Source organism: Scomber scombrus, chromosome 8 (assembly GCF_963691925.1).
Source record: "Scomber scombrus chromosome 8, fScoSco1.1, whole genome shotgun sequence".
Taxonomy (NCBI): Eukaryota; Metazoa; Chordata; class Actinopteri; order Scombriformes; family Scombridae; genus Scomber; species Scomber scombrus.
Window position 1 is genome coordinate 12,644,390 of NC_084977.1, and position 24,269 is coordinate 12,668,658.

General features: G+C 39.8%; 3 protein-coding genes across 3 annotated transcripts; 1 reads left to right on the plus strand and 2 right to left on the minus strand.

Annotated features, from left to right (window-relative positions):
* Positions 1–214: 214 nt before the first annotated feature.
* Positions 215–3,890, minus strand: rex1bd (required for excision 1-B domain containing). The gene is made up of 5 exons (XM_062424360.1): positions 3,758–3,890; positions 2,676–2,758; positions 2,278–2,482; positions 912–1,000; positions 215–641 (listed from the first exon to the last, which is right to left on the minus strand). The coding sequence occupies exons 1-5, from the start codon at positions 3,758–3,760 to the stop codon at positions 569–571; spliced, it is 453 nt and encodes a 150-aa protein (XP_062280344.1). The 5' UTR covers positions 3,761–3,890; the 3' UTR covers positions 215–568.
* Positions 3,706–9,937, plus strand: fam78bb (family with sequence similarity 78 member Bb). The gene is made up of 3 exons (XM_062424361.1): positions 3,706–3,721; positions 7,110–7,377; positions 9,415–9,937. The coding sequence occupies exons 2-3, from the start codon at positions 7,112–7,114 to the stop codon at positions 9,935–9,937; spliced, it is 789 nt and encodes a 262-aa protein (XP_062280345.1). The 5' UTR covers positions 3,706–3,721; positions 7,110–7,111.
* A 4,655-nt stretch (positions 9,938–14,592) lies between these two features.
* On the minus strand, positions 14,593–24,269 carry slc35a3a (solute carrier family 35 member A3a). Its single transcript, XM_062424791.1, has 8 exons — positions 23,903–24,269; positions 23,563–23,772; positions 22,218–22,372; positions 22,010–22,132; positions 17,869–18,043; positions 16,600–16,718; positions 16,319–16,452; positions 14,593–16,213 (listed from the first exon to the last, which is right to left on the minus strand). Exons 2-8 carry the CDS (start codon positions 23,750–23,752, stop codon positions 16,123–16,125), a joined length of 987 nt encoding a protein of 328 aa, XP_062280775.1. The 5' UTR covers positions 23,753–23,772; positions 23,903–24,269; the 3' UTR covers positions 14,593–16,122.

Genomic DNA, 24,269 nt, shown 5'->3' on the forward strand with positions numbered 1-24,269 from the left:
AATCCTTATTAAGTCTCACTATATGTAAAATGTAAATAATTTCCTGTATGTATCTGTTTTAAGACAATTTCATACTGTTTATATTTTTGTAACTGCATATTTAAAGAACGTTGGTTTTCTCTAAGTTATATTCTTTGACTATCAATGTCAAAAAAATACTGTGTGTTGTGTATGGAGCAGTAAAGAGCAGAACATGTCTTTAAAAATATCTTTATTGTTGAAAAATTCATTGTATCATATAAACAAATATCGCTGGAAAAACTTCTTAAATTCATTTACTAGTTACACATTTCACCATCCTAAATCATTACAACAAAAAGCTTTTTTTGCTGAGGCGTGCATTTACACAAACACATGACTACAGATAAAACACACACACACAGCCAGAATGTGAACAGCCCCCCTGGGTGGAATAAGACTGCAGCAGCGAGCAGGGTGGAGCCAGAGGGGGATCGATAAGTGCAGCTGAAGAGTCCAAGATGGAAGTTGCAGCAGAGCCGAGTCGATCTGTCATCCCTGCTGTCTGCTGATGTGAGAGGGCGGCTGCAGCCCTCCTGGGACTCGCCTGTCAATCAGACTCCTCAGAGTCATACTTAAAGTCCTGCATGATCTCACTCAGAGCCTCTTTGTTCTTGATGATGCTGGATGAGGAGAGATGGGAGGGGGCACAGAAAACACAGAGCTGCATTAGTTATTGTGTTACAGAAACATCTTTGACAGTTTATTTCCCAACCAAATAAAATCACAATGGTAACAAAGAGAAGTCTGTTCATTTAGACAGACACAGGAGGCGTATAAGCCCCCGAGCAGTTCTGCAGCCGGCAGCCGGTTGATGGTGAGTGAGTGAGTAAGAGAGTGGGTCAGTGGGGAACTAACGCAGTAAACGGAAGGGTGGTAATAGCTGCTCTTACTCGTGCTTGATCTCCTGAATCTTTTCTTGACAGCCTTCGTCCTCTGGGTGATCCTGGGCCCGCTGCCTGGCCAGCTGCAGCTTGGCTGTCTGTTAAGAAGACACGTCAGATAAGATTTATGCAAACCATTCATCAGTGGAGCACGGAGGAGAGACGGGGGATGAACTCTGAGATAATAGAAGCTTTGTAGCATTACTGGCAGAGAGGAAGCTGAGTTAATGTTACAGAAGAGTGTAAAATTACAGTGTAATGTGACTGTTCAAAAGCCAAAGCTGTAACATTTTAAAAGCAGTCTAACTCTAACATGATGAGAGTCGCAGGCAGCATTTAAGTAGCAAATATTAAATTGGTTCTGCCTAATCTGCACAAAAGAAGAAGAATGTTAAGAGTATTACAGACGAATATGAACAGCATTACTTATCGGAGGCATATTGCACTTCTCCCATTGGAGGTGTATTAATAAAAAGAGTTTGACTTACAGTTCCCCAGCCTAAGAATATTTGCTGTTCTTACCTTGTAAATAAATTATGCAATGTTTTGAAAAACAATTCTGCCTCCTTGTGGTATAAAATATTAATTTTACAGCATGTAAACATAAAAGCTTTGATTACTTGAAAGTAATTACAAAAATCACTAGTTATCTAGTGGGTAATGTGCATCTTTGAAAAATCTCAGGTATGAAGGCCTTGAGATTGCAAATGCTTATAAAGCAATTTCTTAATTGATATTAATAATAAATAATATATTTGATTAACCTATTTGTTTTACTTGATTCATACTTTTTAATGTTTTAATATGAAACTAGTCTGCATTAAAATGTGTTAAAAAAAAAAAAAAAAAAATATATATATATATATATATATATATTGTTCAGGTGTGTCTTTACATTATCCAAAATGTTTCCAATAATTTTCATGTCCAGAGAAATCCATAATTTTAATCAAGTTAACGGTCCATTTTAATGGCACGTCTGTCAATGGTGTCATAACCCCTCTACCAAAGAGTATACTGTACATGTACAAGATTATACATTATAAACAGACCAGTTTATCCAGTTTGAAGCCACATTTTTACAATAAGCTTTTTGGTCTTGTTAAGTATATACGGATGACAGATTTTAGTTATCGGACATCTGGATCTTAAATTATCAAAGTAACAAGCTGAGGTAATGTTAGCAGCTGCTACAATCACACACAGTCCCTCTCAGATGTCATGTGTCCGCTGAACAGCCTCAGAGAAACACTGATTTTGACCCTCTTTGTAAAAACCTCATAAACGATGAACACTGAAGGTGTTACTAATTTCTCCCTGACCTGACAGAATAAAAGAGATTTTAAAAAACATGCCATTATATTTTTCTTCTTACCATTTCGAGCTTTTGCTTTTCTTTGTTCTGCAGCTTTTCAATGTGCTCAGAGAGGTCTGGCCTGTCAAACTCATTGTGCAGCCTCCCCTTGATCTCCAGCACTTCCTTGGAGATGCCGCAGAAGGCCTGCGTTATCTCATGGACCAGCTGCCTGTAGTGGTCGAAGTCATAATGGGGCCCCGTCCTCAAGTAGGCCTCGTGTCCTCTGGAATAAAGCCAGCAGCCAAAACAAGCACCAATAAAAAACAATGAGCAGAAACATTGAAGGTTCACAATTCAGATTTATATCTCTATGCTTTTAAGCAGGGACAATGATCCCTGGAAACAGTGAACATATATTCACAATAACTCAACAGCAGCATGGTTCATTAAGTCAGCACTACATGATGCAAACTTACTCTTCAAAGAGCTGATATGTCTCCACTCGCTCTGACTGAAGGTGATAAAACCTTTCGATCAGAGCTCTAAAGTCTGTGGGGACCTACAGGGGAAAATTACAGTAAAGAAAGTAAAAAACATGCACATCATTAGCCCTTACATACAGTTCAGCTCATATTTGACCCATTTTGACATTTGAAAGCAGCACACAACACAACACAACACCATAAATTTAATTTTTAAGTTTGAAATATTATGACTTTTCATAAAGTGGCTCAGAATATACAAAAATGGAAACATGGTTTTAATTGTTATTATGAAACTTACAATTCAGAAATGTTGCATCCTTCACTTTCGATAACATTTATAGAAATGATTATGGCTGTTATTTTGTCCTGTTTTACATAACAAGAGGTCATAATATAGTCTGAAGTAATTTCTCTATAAAAAAAATAGTGTCAAGCCTAAAAAAAGAAAAAAAAGAATCCCTCTCTGCTCTCTGAAGCATTAATGAAGGATGAATCAACCATTTATTTATGACTGAAAGGATAATGTATGGATGCAAATACATTTGTGGTTCAATATTTAGTATAGGGACTAATTATAAAGAGATACTCCATACAGTGAAGGATCAGAATAAAAACAGTATGTAAAAGTTAGGGTTAGATAACTTATTTTGTTTTAGTCCAGTCGTAATAAATATTTTCTGGTTACAGCTTGACAGTCCTTTCTCTACATTATTATGAATACGTGTTTATTCATTTACTTTTTGGCTGTTAGGTCTGATAAAGTAGTATTTTAAAGGCTTCACATTGAGCTGTCATAACTTGTGATGGGCACTTTGACCATTAAAAACTAAGCTTTACTGCTTTAAAGAGACTGACAACTCATACACTGTTAATGTCATTGAGGAGGAAATAATAAAAGGTGTGTCATTAGAGTTACTTGCTGTAAACAGTAACAACTGTAGCTTCAAACCAAACCTGACAATAACAGTGACCAAGTTATCATTAGCTTAGCTTAGGTTAGGTTAGCACATGTGGGCTAGTTTTGATCCTCTCACACAGTTAGTTATCTGTAGTATTAAATATCACAAACTTACCATAATAACCTGTCGGAATACACTGCTGATAAGTTTCCAGACCTTACAATGATGACTTGTTGGTTCAACATGTACAGAGCTGTTTTTCCTCCTCAATGTGAATCAGCACCACACAACCGGCTCCCGCACCCGGACATGACGTCACGTCTAAAGTTATAGGAATCGTTTTCGAAATAAAAGCCCCGTACAAAGCAACATTTCATCTTCACAAAAAGTAAAGTTTATAATAGACAATCTTTATTTAAAAAAATGCTATAAACGAAATGCAAGACAAACATACGACACCCTACAAACCCCAAAACCATTAAAATCCTTGACATGTGTAAATTGCATATTTGACTCAACTGCCTTTTTTCTTTCATTATAAACTATTTGACCCTTGACCTTTAGCATATATGTCTACTGGTATTTGTCATTGTTCAATTCTGCAAATGAAACAACTTTCTTTTTTTAAAAAAAAAAAAAAAGCTCAACAGAATACAACCACTACAATATTACATTACTGTGCTCCACATTCACAAGATAAACAGGCTTGTTTCATAACTGTAGTTTAAAGTCTTAGTGAAACTTTTTTTCCCTGTGTGATGATGCTAAAAGTTACGTTTGTGTGAACAGGGCTGAGTGATATGGACAAAATCAAATATCACAATATTTTTGACCAAATACATCGATATTCATATTGCAACAATATCGTAGTGATGACAATTGGTACTTTCTTAAACTATTTACACAGTGAGATTTTTGATACATAATCATCTATATTGTGGATAACATGACAAAGTGTATACAAGCAAGTAATAGAACAGCTAGAACAGTTTGAAATTATATCACTTTACTTGCAGCCTTTAAAACCAGGGCAAGACAACATCTATGCCATGTCATGATATTATATCCAAAATCTAAGATGATATCTAGTCTCAAGTCATGATAAGATATAATATCAATATATTGCTCATTCCTAGGTGTGAAGGTATTTTGCCCATTAACCTGGAGCAGCTTGAGTGTTAAAAAGGATTATACAGATCAATAAAGAGACTACACTCACAATATGGTCAAACCATGGCCTGATTAACATGCCTATATTATTTTCCTGTGGGGAAAATAAGATGCTGGGTCCCACTGCAGTCATTATATGCTGGAATATCACAGGTTTTCTGTAGGTGTGTGGTCATTTGAACACAAAAGTATTTAGAAATATGCAACATATAAGCACATATTATCTTAAAACTTGATTTTGACATAGATCACCTCTTACAGCCCAAATATCAGGTAAAAAAATAAAGCAGGGCCCCTTAAGGCCCCAGTGCCAGCAAATATATTGCTTTAATTATGCATATATCTTTTCCCAAACAATATTGATTATATTAAACAAATGCCACAAAATAAACCTGGGGCCTCAAGGCAGTCAATTTGAGTCAAGTCAATTTTATTTATAAAACACCAACTCAAAAATCACAACAGATTCACATAGAGCAGGTGTAGCCTGTAATCTTTGATTTAAAGAGACCCAACATTCCCCCATGAGCAAGCATTTGGCAACAGCAGCAAGAAAAAACTCAGCTTTAATGGGAAGAAACCTCAAGCAGAACCTGTCTCTAGGTGGGCAGCCATCTGTCTTGACCAGTTGGGTTGAGACAGAAGGAGGGAGAGAGGGGAGACACATGGGAAAGCACAGCAACAACAATAATCACAAAATAATAATAGAAATATGACTAATAATAATAGCAGCGTTGGTGGGCATCAAGCTGGACAGAGACTGCTCTACAGCCAAAGAAAGCACAAAACTATGAGAAGGATGCCAAGTTAGTAACAAGCATGAATGGTACATCAATGAGTAGATGGAGAATGAGAGTTGAGGGTAGGTGCCTGGTTTGTCCTGTTGGTAATCTGGTCATGAGTCCAAACACCTTGCCAGTAAAAAAGATTTCTCTGTGTCTCCACAGTATTTCATAAATGCTTTTGCAGCTAACGCTCCCAACTTGCTGTAGGTAGCCTATCCAAAAGTGATGTGGAGTGCAAAGTTTTTAAAAGTTGCTAGTCCTAAATTTGTGCAGTGTGATGGCATATTTCTTTCAATTAAAGAAAATATTATAAAAACAACCTTTGGGCTAAATAACCTCAAAAATCATCCTTGATATGTGTCAGAAACTACCTGTTGCTTCTTATCTTGCAGCGCCATTAAAAGGATTTACACCCTCTGCATGGGGGGGCTTGTAATCTGCTGCTTGTCTGCTTTGTGTTTATGCGATTAGAAAGCGTTATTCCAATATGGAGGAAGGAGGTCGCAGAGCTACTACTGTGCAGACGCGGGCACTCCTACGCCTTCAGTCTCCCTCTGTCGCTCATTGGTCCATTGAGCAGCTTCAGCACCACGCAGACTGAACAGCGACACTCAGCCGTGCAGCTCTCACCGAATGAGGATGCTGCGAGGTGTACGCTGCGCTACACGGTTACTACATTGTTTATCTGATGTTTTAGCCCTACTGCCATCCTTATATTAGTGTATAACAGATGTTTACACTCGGACTATTTGTAGCTCGTTGTCTCCCTTGTTTCGATCGCGACCAACCCGCCTGTGTCGTCTAACTCTGCAAGAGGAAGCTGTTTTCTCCCTCACAGATGCTCGGACTCGCTGGTTTTGTTTGTTTCACCGGGTTTCCTTCCCGTATGAGTCGGCAGGCATGAAGGACTGTATAGCTGCCGCTCAGTTTATTGGCAGCAGCAGCAGCAGCAGCAGCAGCAACAACAACATCTCATGTACAGTGCCGCATCAACAAGCACCGCCGCCCGACCACCGGGTCCCCCTGCCGGCGCCCCGGTGTCCGCCGGTCCCCCGACGCCTGTTGTGACATGACAGCTCGGGGAAGAAAGAAGAGGATCAAAGGTTACGGGCAGAAAGCTTGTGGATTCAAGCAGGAGCGTGGACAGGTTGGATCCTCCAGAAGAGGGCACACCGAAACAGACAGTGTAAAGGAGAGGACAAAATCATCAAAAATTCATGTGATACTTCATTAATCCCCGCAGGGTGTTTCTCTTCTGACGTGCAGCCTCCAGAGGGGTCAGAGCACGGGGTCAGCCACCGGTTGATGTGCTCACACTTCAGCAGGGCGGGTGCCAGCCAACACAGAGGCACTGAACCTGGATCCCTCCCATCCCCTCGTGTTACTCCACTGAAGCCTTACTTTGATTCTAATTTGGGCCTGGAGCGTGGTAGCACCCACCTTTGCCTTACAGTTTCATCTGATGCACGGCCTCATAGTATTGATACTGGTTGAGTCCCAGTCAGCAGTTCTGTTTCCCAGGCCCGTCAGGCTCACTTGGCTGCTCCTGACCATCACCTTCACCTGCACAGCCATGGGCTGCATCCAGAGCATAGCCTGTAATAAGTCACGCATCAAACGGGAGAACATCGTTGTGTATGACCTGTCTGCCACCATAGACCACTGTCCGACTGTCATTGAGGAGAACTCGCCCATAGTGCTTCGATACAAGACTCCTTATTTCAAAGCCTCGGCGCGGATTGTGATGCCCCCCATTCCGCGCAATGAGACATGGGTGGTGGGCTGGATCCAGGCGTGCACCCAGATGGAATTTTACAACACCTATGGAGACGTCGGCATGTGAGTTCACATCTCTGTCACCTGGGTCCCCATCACACCCGTGTGACGTGCTTTCACATACAAATAAATTGCTGTGCGTGCGGGTTTGCATGCGTGCTTGTGCACTCTATAGCCTTTGACGGGTCCTTGCTTGTTCATCACTCTTGTGCGTTTCACAGAGGAGCATTTGTACACGCAGCAGGTTAACTGTGCTTGTCAGCCTCCTTCATTCAAACGCCCACCGACGGATTCTGTTCCTGTGACTTTGGCACCTAAATAGAAAAGCTGCTATTAGAGGAGCTAAACAACAGTTGCTGCTCTCACACTCAAATTGTGCCCACGGAGACATGTCCTCCCCCACAACCCCCCTCCCCAACACACACCAGACACACACACACACACAGTATCTAGAAGGCTTAGAGGGGGTGTTTTAATCCTGCTGGGTTTAGGATGTGGGTGGGTGTAGGGGTGAGAGGATGGAGGCCTGGGGTAGGCTGTCATCAGATTGGTCATGAAAGCACAACAAATAGATGGAAGGGGGCCACCAGATGACAAAACTGTTGGGCACAACAAAGAGATGATGACAATCCGCTGACATACTGAACCAGCAGATAGGATTTTCAGGCTGCTGTCGTGTTCTCACTGCAAGCTTCTGTCTGATTAAGAATGTCAAAGCATTTCAAAGTAGTTTCCTCTTGTTACCTGATTTTTCTGGTAAAGAAAAAATCCCACAACTTTTAATAGTTTATATGGCTTTATACATATACTCTGTATGAATGCCAGCAATACATTTTCCAAACAAAAAGTCAGATATTAATGTTTTCTGACTCGTGGTTATTTTTTATTATCAATTAAACTGTGAGTCATTTTTGTGATTAATTGTTGAATTGTTTAGTCTATGAAATGTCCCATGTCATCTTGTGACATCTTTCAATAGGTTGATTTGTTCGACCAACAGTCTAAAACCCAGAAAAATATTACATTTATAGTGATATAAAAGATAAAACAGCCGCAAATCCTCACATGCGGGTAGCAAGAACCAAAAAATGTTTGGTATTTTTACTCGATAAATAACTGATAATAGATAATTGTAACAATTTGTAAGTGAAAAAAATATTGTATTAATATTCTGGTGTCTGACTGATCAATTAATCAAGTAATTGTGACAAGATTTTTGTACATCAGGAGTAAATGTTTTAATTATGGTCAGGAAAGAAAATCATAAAATGCATCACAAAATCACAATTCTTCAATCATGTATATGAATATACAGTACCTGCAGATTATTTGGGTAAAAAGGACTAATTTGGGCCTTTAAAAAGCATTTAAAAATCAACCTCATAGCAGTTGAAAGTCTTGTTTTTGCTGACCTGCGCTGGTTTAACTTCTCACCTGGTTTTATACTTTGGGGTGTGTCAGAACAAAGTGGTCACAGGTGCAACAGCGTACCTATTCAACACACTAGAAACGTTTAACTAAAGGAGGCTTTGAAACACTGCTTTACAGCCTTATATCATATTTCTCATTTTAAAAGGATAATGTATGCAATATTCTACACTTCATATACTATGTACACAAAACCAACAAGGCATTCATACATCTTTCAATACTTTCCCACTCCCCCAGATTTTCTGTGGTAATAAACCTCAAGCAATTTTTCCTACTAAAAAAATAAATCCTTCAAAAAGGGATCATGAATATTTTCATTTTTAAAAGAGGCCAAACAATTTCTTTAAACAGCTGGAGACTGTGGTTTTTCTCAAATGCTATTAAAATACAAGCAAATAGTGATTTTCATGGTAGCTATTTTCCACTGTGGATTGATAATAGTACAGTTCATAGTAATAAAGGTCACCCAGTGCAAGGATGTGGTGCAATGATGTGTATTTAATAGTTTTTGGAGAACAATCAAGGTCTAAAATATAGACAATGCTCCATTCATTGTTGGTTTGATCTTTGCATGCAATATTTTGACAGTAAGAAAAATTTAGAATATAACCGGCACACAATTATCAGATATTTTGCTGAGTCCAGTTTTACACTTTTCTCTCCCTCCAGGTCGAGCTGGGAGCTGCCTCAGTTGCGGGAAGGCCTGGTGAGGGCCATCAGCGACTCGGACGGTGTGAGCTACCCCTGGTATGGAAACACAACAGAGACTGTCACCATAGTAGGTCCCACCTCCAAGCCATCCCGTTTCATCATTAGCATGAATGACAATTTTTACCCAAGTGTCACCTGGGCTGTGCCGGTCAGTGAATCCAACACGCCCTTACTGACTAACATCAAAAGGGACCAGAGTTTCACCACCTGGCTGGTGGCGCTCAACACCACGTCCAGGGAAAAGATCTTGCTCCACACCATCAAGTGGAGGATGAGGGTCGATATTGCTGTGGATCCATCCCTGCCTCTGGGCTCCAGGGCCAGGCTGGTGGGCCGGGTGCATCAGGACCAGCCACGGGTGTTGACCCGCATGGAGCCCATCCCAACCAACGCCATGGGGAGGCCCAACGCCAACGATGCCCAGGTTCTTATGTGGAGGCCAAGGAGGGGGCCTCCGCTTGTCGTCATACCGCCCAAGTAGAGCGTTCACACCATCTTATTGGCCGTTTGGAGTATTACATCATAGTGAGCCATGTTCACAGGGAAACGGCAAACAGGAAAATCAGATTAAAAGTAAAATATAGAAAAGCAGATCTATGAGCAGACTTTCGATGGCACAAGATCAGAGTTGCAGTCTTTAGCGCGTAATATCTTGAGGGGACGACTGCCTTAATTCCCCACCGCTGCCTTTGATGATCCAGAAAGTATGTTGGTCTCTACTTCTGGTGCTGTCAAGCTATTGAGTGTTCAGGCCTTTACTCCAGCCCAGTACAACTGTGCAAAATCTTGTCTAACTTTGTAAAAACGCCATTAGTGCTGGGATATAACGCAAACCTGTGCTGTAGCTACTCAGGCCCAGACAAAAAAAAGATTGAGCCTAAATACAGACCCTGTTTTAAAAAGGTTCCTCAGCCTTAATGATGATATAATAGCGGCCTGCTCTGTACAGTAAAGTGCTGTGTAAGGAAAGGTGACAAGTGTTTTTGTCATACAGGTCCAAGGAGGACGCCACTGCTGCGGGGTTTATTCTTCACAGACAGAGATAACTATAATATCAATTGAAATGTTACTGGATGATGTGCTTTTAGAGATGATGTGAGTGTGGGTGTGCAGGTGTGTATGTGTTTGTGGTTGTGTGTTTTCTATAATGGAGCCCCCGGGTCGGGTCCAAGGCTTGCTGCTTTGTCACACTAGACTGCCTCATAAACACAGACAGATGGACGGGGGCCTCGTTTGTGATTGTGATTTATCGTAGGGTTGTTTCAAAGAATGATTTAAAAGAAAAAAAAAACAAAGATATTCAACATACATGCATCCACAGAGCTACTTTGTTTTTGACATTATCATAGGAAAAGCATTTGGAGTTGGTCTTACAGTATGCACATACACTCATACATGAAGCCCTGCAGCAGCCTTTCTTTCAAAAAATCACAAATGGCCAGTTGATCCAAGCTGCAGAGCTTCTCCCTCCCTGCCTTTTGAAAGCCAGTGATGCCTGTGTTGATGACAGCCTTCATTAGTAAAAAAAAAAAACAGGATTTTGTCTTTCAATTGTCCCATCTAATCATTTGTGAGGTGAAGAAGCAAGGTTACTTTATTTTACGAGTAATAAAATGAGCCTGCCCTCAGTGGATGTGACAGGACAACCAGAGCTACTGAAGGATGTGTCAGTATATGTTGTTTAAGAACAAAGATTGTACTGAAAAAGAGCTGCATTTGTGCTAAAGAACTTAGAGGATCAGTTCACCCAAATTACAAAAATATCATACCTTTTAACAGTATCCATGCCGGTATTGTGGGATTTATTTGTCCAGCTTCTTTGCTGTCAGTGAGATTTATGCCTCCAACCCAAAACAATGAAGGTGAATGAAGTTTCTTTAGTTATCACAGCTTTGAAAAAACACATTTAAAGAAGCCTCTCCTCCCCACAATGCTAAACATGGTACTGTATGTCACAGTTCAGGACAATAAACTGAGAAACATTTCCCTATATATGAAACTGTTGTCCAGTTTATATCTTGTTTTGGAAAATTAAGCAACATGAATCATCATGAATTTTCACTGAGCAACTTTGTGTTTACCAGAAGCTTTTGTAGTCTGAGATATGTAGAATTTCTCTACATTAAACTTATAATAAAACACCAGAAATAGACTGACATTACAAAAACTAATTTTTCTCATGCTAGAAACTGAGCATTTGTCAATATTTTGGACAATTTATAGACTCAGCAAATATTGGATGAATAAAACTAAAAGGAGTCTCAAGCTATTATGAGGTAAGTGCTAACATCAACATGTTAACATATTCATAATGACAATGATAATATGGTGATAGAACCAGGTTTACCATCCCAGTGTTACCATGTTAACAAAATTCAAAACAGTGGAGAAATGATGGTTGTAAGAGATGGATATATGTACCAAACTGAATGACAATCGAAGACATTTAATAAAAAACATATCCATCTCTAGCACTATATTAGAAATAGCAATGTGTCTTTCAACAAAGTGTCCTCGTTACTCTGGATAATCTGCAGACTTCCTTATTAACAGATTTTACACAGACTGTTTCTTCAGTAGAAATAGGTTTTATAATGAAAACTGTAATGTTATTTGTCAGTGTTCTGAGCACAAGTAGCATTGCAGTCATCTCCAATGTATTGGTTTGGGTTGCAGAAATCTCAAATATATCAAAACCTGGTCAAACAAAACCAAAACAATCAGATACTAGATTTTAGATACTGCTAAGCATGGTTAAAATGTTTTAATGTTTGTAATTCTGGTGAACAGACCCTTTAAAGATTGGTGCATTATGGTTCACACAGACATACAGTCTCTTGTGCCATTATGATATTTTATAAGAAAGTGTTTTATAAGGATTCCTCACTGAAAATGAAAACCAGAGTGCAGCTTACAGAATATGAACTTTTCACATCAAATTATGTTGCTCATTGTTTTGCAAACAGATCTATATGCTGTATTTATGTTTGTGTACGGTCAGTGAGACAGTGAATCAGGTCATGCTGAACTGCTGAGCCAGTCCAGATGAGACAGAGATGAAGAGAGACAGAGGATGTAACCACGTTATCTTACCCATGCTGCTCATTACTTTTCGTGCAAACCGAACGAGCCTTCACACAAACACACACACATACACACCTCATCTAGAGCTGTACTAGAGCCATGATCACGGGGAGGACTGTCCTGCCTGTGTGCTGCAAGCCCTGCAACACACACATATAGAAGTGTGGATACTGTATGATTTAACAACATGCCTATTGTAGCCATGACACAGGAGCAGTTTGTGAAGCAAACAGCATCTGACAACTCATGTTGACAATCATGGGAAACATCTAGGGCAGCACTTTTAACCAGACAAAGGTGATCTTTACTGGTCAGTGATTTTAATCAGATAATTGGGGCTTTTATAGGGTGAAACAAAGCAGAAACTTTTCTCACGTTGCCCCAATCAAGATAACGTGTTTGTGAAAATACATTTATACTTGACCATGAGGTCACAGTCTGCTGTGTGTTATCAGGGCCTCAAGTGTCTTTTACAGTAACAGATGTGCCTGAGGACTCAAGGGCAGAGCGGTACACAGCCCTTCATCAAGAGGCTTGACTCGTTACTTCCTGAATTGTTCTGCTGATTGATTGCAGTTTGATGCAGTGATTGGTTTGAAATGACTGGCTAATGGTGTTTTACAGTATTATATATGGAGGACATGAAACTGCTGTGTTACAGTCCTTTCTCTCAGACTGTCTGGCTTTTGCATGCAGTGTTTTTAAACTCATTAAAACAAATGACAAAAATATCAAAGTTTAAATTTATTTGTGTTATGTTATTTGCAGCTTTAAGGTGACGTGAAGTATTAACTTAAGCAACGTAAACATGTAATTGTGCAAAGGTAGATTTGCAGGGGGAAAAATAGGAATGACAGGCTACTGGCATGGTTTGATGGTGTATTGCAATGATGATATTGTTTCACTGCACTTTAGTCTGATCATGAAACATACATTTAGGTCAAGAAATATTTGGAGAGCGACACAATTTTCATAATCCGAACAAACAATATGAACATTAGAGTTCATCCAGCTGCTTCTGTCACATCATCATTAAACACTTGTGACCCAGTACCACTGACAGCCATGGATGCCAAACCATCACGCTGCCTCCACTATGCTTGACAGATGATGTGGTGTGCTTCAGATCATCAGCTATTGCAAACCTTCTCTACTTTGTCTATTTTTTCAGGTTGATCTGAGTTTCATCCATCCAAAGAATGCTGGTCAAGAACTGAACTGGCTTGTTTAAACATTTTTTGGCAAAATCTTATCTGGCCTTTAAATTCTTGAGGTTTATGAATGATTTGCACCTTGAGGTGAATCCTCTGTATTTGCTCTCATGAAGTCTTCTCTTTATAGTTGACTTGGATAATGATATGTATACCTCCTGGAGAGTGTTCTTTACTTGGCTGGATGTTGTGAAGGAGTTTTTCTTCTTTATGTAAAGGATCCTGCGATCATCCACCACTGTTGTCTTCTGTGGACGTCCAGGCCTTGTGTTGCCAGTGTGCCTTTTTTTTCTCAGAATAACCAAACTGCTGATTTGGCCACTCCTAATGTTCTTTCAGTCTCTAGTCTAATGGATGTTTTTTTACAGCCTAAAGATGACCTGTTTCATTTGCATTGAGAGCTCTTTTGACTGCCTGTTGTAGGTTCACAGCAGCAGCTTACAAATGAAAACGCCACACCTGGAATCAAATCCAGACCTTTTTTTTTTTGACCTGCTTAACTGATGATGAAATAATGAAGGAAATAGCCCACACCGGTTCATGAAACAGCTTTTGAGTCAATTATCCAATTACTCTTGGTCCCTTGAAAAAGAGCTACCTGATAAAGAGCTGTAATTCCTAAACCCTTCTTTCAATTTGGATATGAAAACCGTGAAATTAACTTGAGTCTGCACTTTCAGCCTGTATTAATTATAAAACTGTAACTTGAATATATTTTGTTAAATAGGTAAAATAACAAAACTTGTGTCAGTATATGGATCTCACTGTAAATGTGTATGTTCAGTGATGAGACACACAATGAATGCAACACAATAACACATTCAGAAAAGTTAAAGGAAACATTTTTCTTTTATAAAAGATCAACATATTGGTAATTAAAATAATAAAGTTATTAATTATACCCGCTTTATCCCAACGAAAAAAAAAAAGTAGTTTCAGAAAAATAACACCAGTTGTATGCAGTCCGAGATAATTTCTCTAAGAGTGTCAGTGAGGTCAGCCTCAGCAGGGCCACATTCAGTAACATTTTTAATGGGTTTGCCACAAAATCAACAGTATATAAGTTACACAAGCACAGGACATAAAGAGCCGAGTGTTGATCATCAGTGGCTTCGTTATATAATGAAACAGCTAATTAATGAATGAATAAATTAAACAGAAAAACCTCATTTGGATTTATAGATCACAATTTAAATGGTGCTATTATTTACACCCATGGTTAACATAATTTTCAAGTTGTACAAAATCATCTTCAGACATAATCAAACTGTCCTTTTGAATTTAAAAATCAATTATCATCAAATAATCACTGCTGTTGGGACCTCAAACAGTGTTTCTGAGGTGTCAGGTAATATTTTATTCTTACATCCAGATCCCTGACTCCACCAGGCACACAATTATAGAGTGAAACCGTTTCTGACACTGAGACACACTGTATATTCTATCAAAGACTCCCCGCTGACTATATGTTGCCTGGCAACAAAAAATGTTTCCAAAAATAGCTGAGCAAAATGCAACATGAGAGCCATAACATAGAAAATAATACTAGTTATGGTCACTGCAACTACTACTGTTCAAAGACTTGTATCAATAGAAATGTTTTTGCCCTGAGTTTTGCCTCCCAGGCTGTTCTTATACTGCCTCCTTTGCTAGGATTAGACACCCAATGGTTGCTCCAATGCTAACCGTGACCATCTGCAACCTAAAGTATTCAACTGCTAGAGCTTGTAGCAGTGTCTAGGAGGTCCATTTCAGGGCAAAAACAATCCTACATCTGCTTTTATTGGTAACAGTGGGACGACCTAAGGCTGTCAAAGCCTTAAATACTGCAACTCTGAGGTGAACAAGCCAACAGTTTGGGCTGGAGTTACACTACATCTAAAGATGTGACATTGAAATTCCTTTCTGTCTGCCTCTTTAATCCTTTACTGTTTATTAGTGATTGATGTGGCAGTAAAGGTGACAGGCAGTCCAACAGCTTAATGAACACAACCAGTCGGCCCTGTTGAGAATATCGCTCCAGCTCTGGAGGTGTGGCAGCCAGGATTATCTCTACAATGGTAGTTAAAGGAAAAAAGAAAACATGCAATTTGCCACAGTTTTCTTTTTTCATTGGTTACCCCTTCTTTCCTCCTGAGGCACTTTTGGTGAGACCATCACAGCATTGTGCTTGCTTTTTTGTTTAAACTTCCTCTTTCCCGTTTCCTATCCTGACACTGACTGTCTTTCCTCCTCTTCTCCTCTGCGAACACAATATATGATAAAGACCTTTCCCCCTCTTTTTCTCCAGTCCTCTGTCCTCCTTTCCCCTCAATGTCTTGACGCTTCAACAGGACCGCCTACTGCTGCTGTAGTGTCAGCCGTGAGTGTCCTACGCCCTGCTGGGGTTGGGGGATGGCTTGCCTTCGTAGCCATACAGGAAAGTGGCCACGATGACCAAAATGGCCCCCAAGAAGAACACGCTGTGGATGACACCAGACAACACTGTCAGCTAGAGACACTGTGATTATGAGAAAGAAAAGCATAGAGGTGGAGACAGAGGGACAGATAGTAAAGGTTTCCTCTACCCGGTGGGGTCGAAGTCCTGCAGCCAGAAGTACGATATTAGAGTTGACAGGATGATGGAGAGCGATGTAGCAAAGCCCTTGAGGATGTTGTCTGCATACTTGATGACCGCTGCTATGACCAGACCACCCAGCGCCTGGAGAAACAACAAACACACAGACACAGATGGACAAAGGCATGACCTGTACGGGCCGACTGGGAGTCTGATCCATGAAATAAATAGTTAGTCCAGAGGCTCAACAATATATTTGACAACTAAAGCTTGAAGTGGAGTGAGAGTTACCTGTAGCGCTACCACTGTCCAGGTGACAGTGTTGTATCCCTGGAACATCCCTGACTCCGTCACCCTTTCCCCATCAAAGGCCAGCATCCCAAACAGACCAAACACTAGGCCAAACATCCCTACACACAAACACACACACATCACATGGAGCTGAATACACATCCAAAGTTTTCACCCTGAAGTCTGATAAGTTAAATTAAATAAAATATATAAATTACAATATAAAACTTTGAAAAATGTGCACTGAAACACCCAGGGTGATAATATACTGTAAACAGGGAGATCTTCCCATGTAAAATTGCACCAAGTTCATGTAAATTTGCTACCAAAACAGCTGTTAATACACTTTCTCTTGTCTATCTGATTTATTGATAAATCGTTTCAGAACTCATTTCCACTTTATTGAAATTTACATTCAATTTTTACTACTTTAGGGCTGAACAATTAATCATATTTTTTATTGAAATCCAATTATATGGCCTACTGCAATTTTCAAATTACAGGAGATGCAGTATTTGTTAAATGTTTTAAATTTGGTGAATGTGTCAACATTTTAATTAAATATTGTGCTGCAGAGACTTACACATCATATTCTACAGACTAAAGAAAACATCTTTGTTTGGCACAGATCACTGAAAAAAAAAAAATCACACCATAACCATTTTAATGTGTTTTTCAATGAAAATGAAATTCATGTTCCCTCTCAAATCTTATTGCAATTGCCATATCAGTCAAAATAATTGCAATTAGATATTTTTTCAAAATTGCTCAGCCCTAATCTTCTTTCAATGACTTCGAGAACAAGAAGAAAAAAAACTCAGTTTTCTTCACTGCTTGTCTTTCTGCATCTCTACAGTAAGCTCCAACTCCAACACTTAATGCAGGTGAAAAAGTTCTGAGTTCACACCAGGAATCACAGGAGACTCAACACATGCCTCACACGTTCTAGGGTAAAAATAAACTAGACAGGAACATTCATCTTAACAGAAATGCATCTGAGGTAAAAAGCCCAGCTGGCTCTCCGTGCATGGAAGAAAGGAAACAGAAATGCTTGTTACAGACACACTGCGCTAGTGTTTTTTTCACTGTGTTTCCCACAACATAACATCACATTATTCCTGTGTTGATAGACGTGTCTCAATCAAACCTCTTGTGTTTCTATTTTCACCACTTTATGTATTGAATTAGATTTGATATGTAATAACAACTGCTATGCTGTTCAGGCCAGACTGGCAGCTGATTGATTCGATCTGACTGACTGTCACAGACCTAGCTGGATGTTGCGGACCCAGACACTCTGTTTGCTCTCCTTCAGGATCTTCTCAAAGTAGACGCCAGCGAACCCACTGGAGCAGCACGCCACCAGAACCGCCGTCACGCCGACAAACTGGGAGCCTGTGGACAGAGCCTCCTTCTCCTGAGTCTCGGGGGTCTCAGAGGGCCACTGACAACAACAGAGAAACACATTTGTATAAATACTAAGCAGGATTTAAAAGTCGTTCTTGGAAACGATTGCATGACAAACATCTTAATTCAAAGTCCATTATCCGTTTTTCTGAAGCTTTACAATGCATCCTGCAGTCTTCCTCAGCAGATGGAGATAGCTCAGCTTTCATCAAGTTTCACCAAATTTCACATCTGATGCCAAAACCATCTCCAAAGTAATATCCCTGACAACAGATGAATCTGATGAGGAGGACTGAAAAAAAGGTTGAACGTTCCAGAAAAAGTAAATGGCTAGTAAGTGGACCCTGAGTAATTTTAGTTTGTCAAAATAATACAAATTGATTGATGAGGTATTAAATCATTTAACAGAATATTGGACAAACTGATATTTTGTCTTGATGAAAGCACTCGAGGAAAAGTCGGGGGATCAAATGTAGCAAATATCATGGCAAACCATCCAATAGTTTTCAATATACAGTGTTTGAAGGACTGGTGTGTAGGATTTAGTGTTAAAAAATGGCGGTGCAACATGGTGGGCTCGTTGGAAGAGGACCTTTTTTTTTTAAACCTTTATTTATTCAGGGGAAATTCACTGAGAGCAATGCTCTCTTTTCCAGAAACGCCCTGATCACATTCACACACACCTGCTCCTTATGCAGATATAAAGGGCTCATTCTAAGGTTACGAAAACAAATCTTATTTTCAGGTGGTGATTATACACCAATTAAAACATAGCTATGAATATCTTATTCCATTTCTGCCAAGTCCTTTCAGCAAGATGCCATTACATTCTACACAAAGTCAGGGGATCACTACTAGGTCTAATTCTCTGGAGACCACTGATGTCTGTAAAACATTTCAATGAATCCAGTAGTTGTTGAAATATTTCAGTCTTGACTTAAGTGGTGCACCAACTGATCAACTGATTGACAGAAACTCCTGCAACCATGACGCTTTATAACCGTGACGCTCTATGACCATGATGCTTTATGACCATGATGCTCTATGACCATGAAGCTCTATGACCATGATGCTCTATGACCATGAAGCTCTATAACCATGATGCTCTATGACAATGATGCTCTATGACCATAATGCTCTATGACCATGAAGCTCTATGACCATGATGCTCTATGACCATGAAGCTCTATAACCATGATGCTCTATGACAATGATGCTCTATGACCATAATGCTCTATGACCATGAAGCTCTATGACCATGATACTCTATGACCATGATACTCTATAACCACGATGCTCTATGACCATGAAGCGCTATAACCATGATGCTCTATGACCATGATGCTCTATAACCATAATGCTCTATGACCGTGATGCTCTATAACCATAATGCTCTATGACCGTGATGCTCTATGACCGTGATACTCTATGGCCATGATGCTCTATGGCCATGATGCTCTATGACCATGATGCTATATGACCATGATGCTCTATGACCATGAAGCTCTATAACCATGATGCTCTATGACCATGACGCTCTATAACCATGATGCTCACAAAAAGTGGGTATAGAGGAAAATATTCCAGATGTAAGTTAATTTCTCTCTGAACCTTCACAGCTTTGCAGAGTTGTCGAAATTCTGCAGAGTCTGAGTTACTGTGTTATGTACTGCAGTCAGCGGGAAAATGGGTGTTAATGCAAAAGAAAGACAATGAGCTGGTTGTGCAGAGTAAGAAATGTATTGCAGCTGAAGCATTTCTCTTTGGGTTAACAAAAAAGTCAAAAAAAGGTCATGAGTCTTTTTTTTGGGTAAATTTCAATACGTTTACATAAACCCTGCTTAGAGAGGAAACATACCACAGATCTTGAAAATGAGGAGTGAAAATTAGCTGCATCAACACAAAGCAGGGCAATTATTTCTTAGAAGATTCATGCTGGCTTTTTACCTAATATTTGTTTGCTTGTAGGTGATATTGTTTGCAGAATAGGTGTTGTGCCTGTGTTATAATGTCATACTGGATGTGATGATTTGTTATTCGAGCCTTCAGGAGGTGTCATCGTTGCGATTCAAGGATAAACTCGAGAGCAATTTGCTTCGACACGTCTGATCCTGTAGATTTATGAAGGTGTAGTTTCACATCCTCCTCCAATGTGCTTCTGTATGAGCGCTCAGCCAGGATTAAGATCACACCCAGACTAACTTACTGGCATCATCTTTGTTTGTCCAAGGAGGAGGAGGAAATATCCTAACAGTCTATCCTTTTTTGACACTTCATCATCAGCACATCCCTCATGACCACTAACCAATATTTATTCCTCGCTCTAATTAAGGCCTACTTTGTTTTATTTATCTAACCTTTTCTTACTGAGTAACTTACACTGAATAGTTTCTTTTTTGTGCCTGGCCACAGCCTCTTAAAGGGAGGTCATACAGTCATTAAAACAAACATGCTTCCAATACACAACTAAATATTTAATTAAACAAAGTCCCACCTACAGAACTGGCCACACTTTTGTTCTTCATAGATTTAAAAGCACTGACAAAAGGGAAACAGTATTTCAGTATGACTCCAGACAGAGTGCAAACATGTTGCTGTTTTACAAATTCTGTAAAGACATAAAAATAACCTTTGAATGCGAAGACATGCTGAAACTTCCCTTATAGATGAAAGTGAACATGCGGAAAAGTCTGCGGTGGTGAGATCAGTCAGTGTACTAAGTCTGCAGCGGTTAGTCAAAAATGTACCATTTAACTGGGGCAGCTATTCTCTGCTGTACATGCTGTTTAAAAGTGAAGGACGCATATTCTCCCCCTGAATGTAAAGATGAGACACCCAACAAATGTGTCCTAGTTACATGCTCCACAGTCAGTAAAAAGCTGTAGAAAGTGCAGCGAGTACCGTTAATGATTTACTGAGCTTTCTACAATTTTAGCAGAATCTCTCACTACTTGAGTTACTCAAAAGATCACCTCAGCGAAACCAGTAAACATCACCTATTCAAACATGGCTGATCAGACAAGAAGAAGAACCGCTTGAAACATTTGTAGAGAGAGAGCGTTCAAAAACGGAAAACAGAGTGGAGCATCTTCCAAAGAGAACATTGTTTACTTCATATCAGTGGGCGAGCTTAGTTTAAAATATACATTAAACACAAAGATATAATTTATTTCTATCCTCAGTATTAAGCATTAAGTGTTTTAATCAGTGCTGTTTTTAAAGTAGATAGAAGTACCTTTCAGAATCATGCAGATTGATGCTTTATATTCTTATTGGACGGAGCCTGGATGTCAACGTCTGAATCATCAACCACGTTTATTTTTCTCTCCAATTCAAATAAATAATTGAGTCCAAATAAAAGGACAATTTCATCTGATTATTAGGCAAGTCTTGATTATGTGTTAACTTTATTATATATTATTACCATTAAAAAGCATATTATTGTTAAATATTTTGGTTGAATAACTTTATACTACTTTCCTGAATGATTCTTGTTTTTCAGAACTTGGAGCTGCATCTCCGTAACACAGATGGTACATAAATAAAGTTATAATCCTTTGTATAATTAATATTATATCCAGTCTTGGGCCTGACTCGTCAAAGCAAACACTGTGGGAAATCCGACATTTAGATCTATGCATGAACAGCTGCACTGTCAATTTAATGTCCAAAGATTTGTTCATTTGTTTTATTATTGAGCATAAATGGCAAACAACCTCAGTCTCTAATCAAAATTAAGACTATTACCCATCCCAGAGCCCCATCATCGTGCACCCTTGAGCAAATGCAAATCTTGTTTATCAAAACAAGCCCTAATTCATACCCACTGATTTTACATGGGCTGCTGTTCTGATTATAAGTGGAGTAAAAGAGCAGCTGCTGGTAAGAACACCCATGTATTTCTTGGTAAACATAGAAGCTATTCAGTTGTCTATTTTCAGGATGGGGAACAGTGTGATTTCCATTCTTACAAGCACTTGTAAGACATAAAATTGCACTGAACCTGCACAAGAGCAACTCCAGCCATGAGAATCAGCAACGAGAGCCACTGGTAGACGCCCAGCCTGCGGCCCAGCATGGACACTGAGAACAGAGCCGTGGTCAGGATCTTCAACTGGTACGTCACCTAATGGAGACAAAGCGGGAAAGCTGTAAATCATCCATGAAAAAGGACGGTGGTGCCAGTTATTCAGAAAGGCATCCTGACCTACCTGGTAGGTGGCTGCGTCCAGGTTGGACAGGGCGAGGTACAACAGGTTGTTCTGCAGTGTGTAGATCCCTGAAGGGATCGCCAGCTTCAGTGTTTCTATGGGTTTGTGAGCAATTTCCTGACGAAGGACACTGTTCAGAGCTCGCATGCTATAACCTGATGAATGGAAACAGACACATTAGACCACCAGAAAATATGGAAAATCAATTAGTGATTATATCTGTCAGTTTGAAAGGACTTAATGAATTTGAAATTAGATGTGGATGTCTTTGTCTTTCTATCTAGATACTGGGACCATTTATGTGAGATCTGTACATGTCTGCTTTTTCATACAAAAAGCTATGATGACAGCACTGCAGGGTTTGTCAAGTTGTTTCAATTTTCTCTGTTTTTGATGCTGATAGTAAAGAAAAGAATCATTTCTGAGGTGATTGTGAGTAGGGGAGTGTAGACGCAGGTTTACAGAGTTATCTTGATAACTTTGAATATATTATTACATGAGTCCATGTTCCAGATGTGAGGTAAAGAGAGAAGAAAAAAAAGGAGACCCCTGAATAAATGCTCATAGTTAAGATGTTGTGATAGTAGGAGAGGAGCAACCTGGCAAACCTGGTCCACAGACTGCAGAGAGCTTCTGTAACTACAGTATTTTATAGACTATTCATTACTGGTAGGCTGAGTATTCAAACTCAGTGCTTTGTTTGTACTGTACAAGAGTCAGTAGCAAAAAGTAGCAAATAAGTTAAGCACCAAAAACTGATTCTGGATTTAAATAATAATTTGACCAGTTTTTAACTGTATTGCATTTAAATATAGTTGTTTGCTTCTGATAAGACAACATTCAGCATGTGAGAATGTGCACTGTACTCTATTGTGAAGTAGTTTACATATAGAATCATTCATTATCATTTTTTAAATGTGGCTTTGTGAATATTGACAGGTTTCAAAATAAAAAACGTTTTTCAAGGTTTCCATGAGACATTTAGTTTACTCATTGATTAGTTGCTTGACAGAAAATTTAAAAAAAACCAATTTGGATAATTGATTCGTCATTTTAAACAATTTATCAAGTAAAACACAAACTACTCTTCAGTTCCAGCTTTCACATGTGATGATTTGCTGCTTTTCTCTGTCTGGTTTGGTTTTACCTTGTAAATGTGAAACTTTGGTGGTGTAACAGACTGTTGGCTGGGTGAAACAAAGGATCTGAAGATGTCACATTGGACTGCAGGAATTATGATGGTCCCCCTTTCACGATTTTCTGACATTTGATCAACCTCACACTTGATTGATTCATTGAAAAAGTAATTTGCTGATCATGGAGATGCGCATTGTGACCCACTCACTGTGCTCTTTGAAGACAAGCAGCACACAGGTGATGATCTTCATGACCTCGGCCACGACCACAGCAGAGGAGGCCAGGTACCGCGGGCCCTCGGCCTGCAGAGTGCGGGAGTACCGCATGGTGAGCACCAGGGAGGTGGTCTGGAACACCAGCACGCCCAGAGAGAGATACTTCAGCCGGGATGAAGCCATGAGCACTGGCCGGTTGGAGGCTGGACACAGAAAAAAAGGGAAAGAAGACAATGTAATAATGTAGTGGTGGTGAAAGGGTAAACACAGAGCCACAGTGAGGAGTGGAAGAGGACTTTTAGAAACAAAAAGAGGTGACAAAGTTACTCTCACCTTTCCTCCTTTCCTTCAGTGACGCTATAAAAGCTGCTTCACAGACGCAGAAAAGCTTCTCTACATACAATAAATCCTCCTGTGTGCTTTCAGCCTCGGTTGGTGTCTGTCCTGAGCAGCTCTGTCAGACAGGGCAGGTACTGGAGGATCAACCCAGCTGTCAAAACAGCAGCTCTTCAGGTCCTGGCGTCCATTGACCCGCTCTGGATTCTACTGCCCGCCGCAGACATCGCATTGTCCAGTCAGGGTCTCCACAACCACTGAGGCATGATCCACTGTAACTGCGGGTTCACTAAAGTCCCAAGAAACAGTGAAGTATACCGAGAAACGCTGCAAAAAAGCCAAAGCTCATACATGTAACATCCTG

What these genes read in the sequence shown, in the direction of transcription:
- rex1bd (XM_062424360.1), bottom strand. An exon ending in ACATATCAGCTCTTTGAAGA is followed by an intron (nt 2,483 to 2,675) that starts GTAAGTTTGCAT and finishes GCTTTATTCCAG; the next exon opens with AGGACACGAGGCCTACTTGA. An exon ending in ATTCAGGAGATCAAGCACGA is followed by an intron (nt 642 to 911) that starts GTAAGAGCAGCT and finishes CTCCTCATCCAG; the next exon opens with CATCATCAAGAACAAAGAGG.
- fam78bb (XM_062424361.1), top strand. Translation starts at nt 7,112, where the DNA reads ATGGGCTGCATCCAGAGCATAGCCTGTAATAAGTCACGCATCAAACGG. An exon ending in ACCTATGGAGACGTCGGCAT is followed by an intron (nt 7,378 to 9,414) that starts GTGAGTTCACAT and finishes CTCTCCCTCCAG; the next exon opens with GTCGAGCTGGGAGCTGCCTC.
- slc35a3a (XM_062424791.1), bottom strand. Translation starts at nt 23,752, where the DNA reads ATGGCTTCATCCCGGCTGAAGTATCTCTCTCTGGGCGTGCTGGTGTTC. An exon ending in CTGGAGTTGCTCTTGTGCAG is followed by an intron (nt 18,044 to 22,009) that starts GTTCAGTGCAAT and finishes TGTTGTTGTCAG; the next exon opens with TGGCCCTCTGAGACCCCCGA. An exon ending in GGTCCGCAACATCCAGCTAG is followed by an intron (nt 16,719 to 17,868) that starts GTCTGTGACAGT and finishes GTTTGTGTGTAG; the next exon opens with GGATGTTTGGCCTAGTGTTT.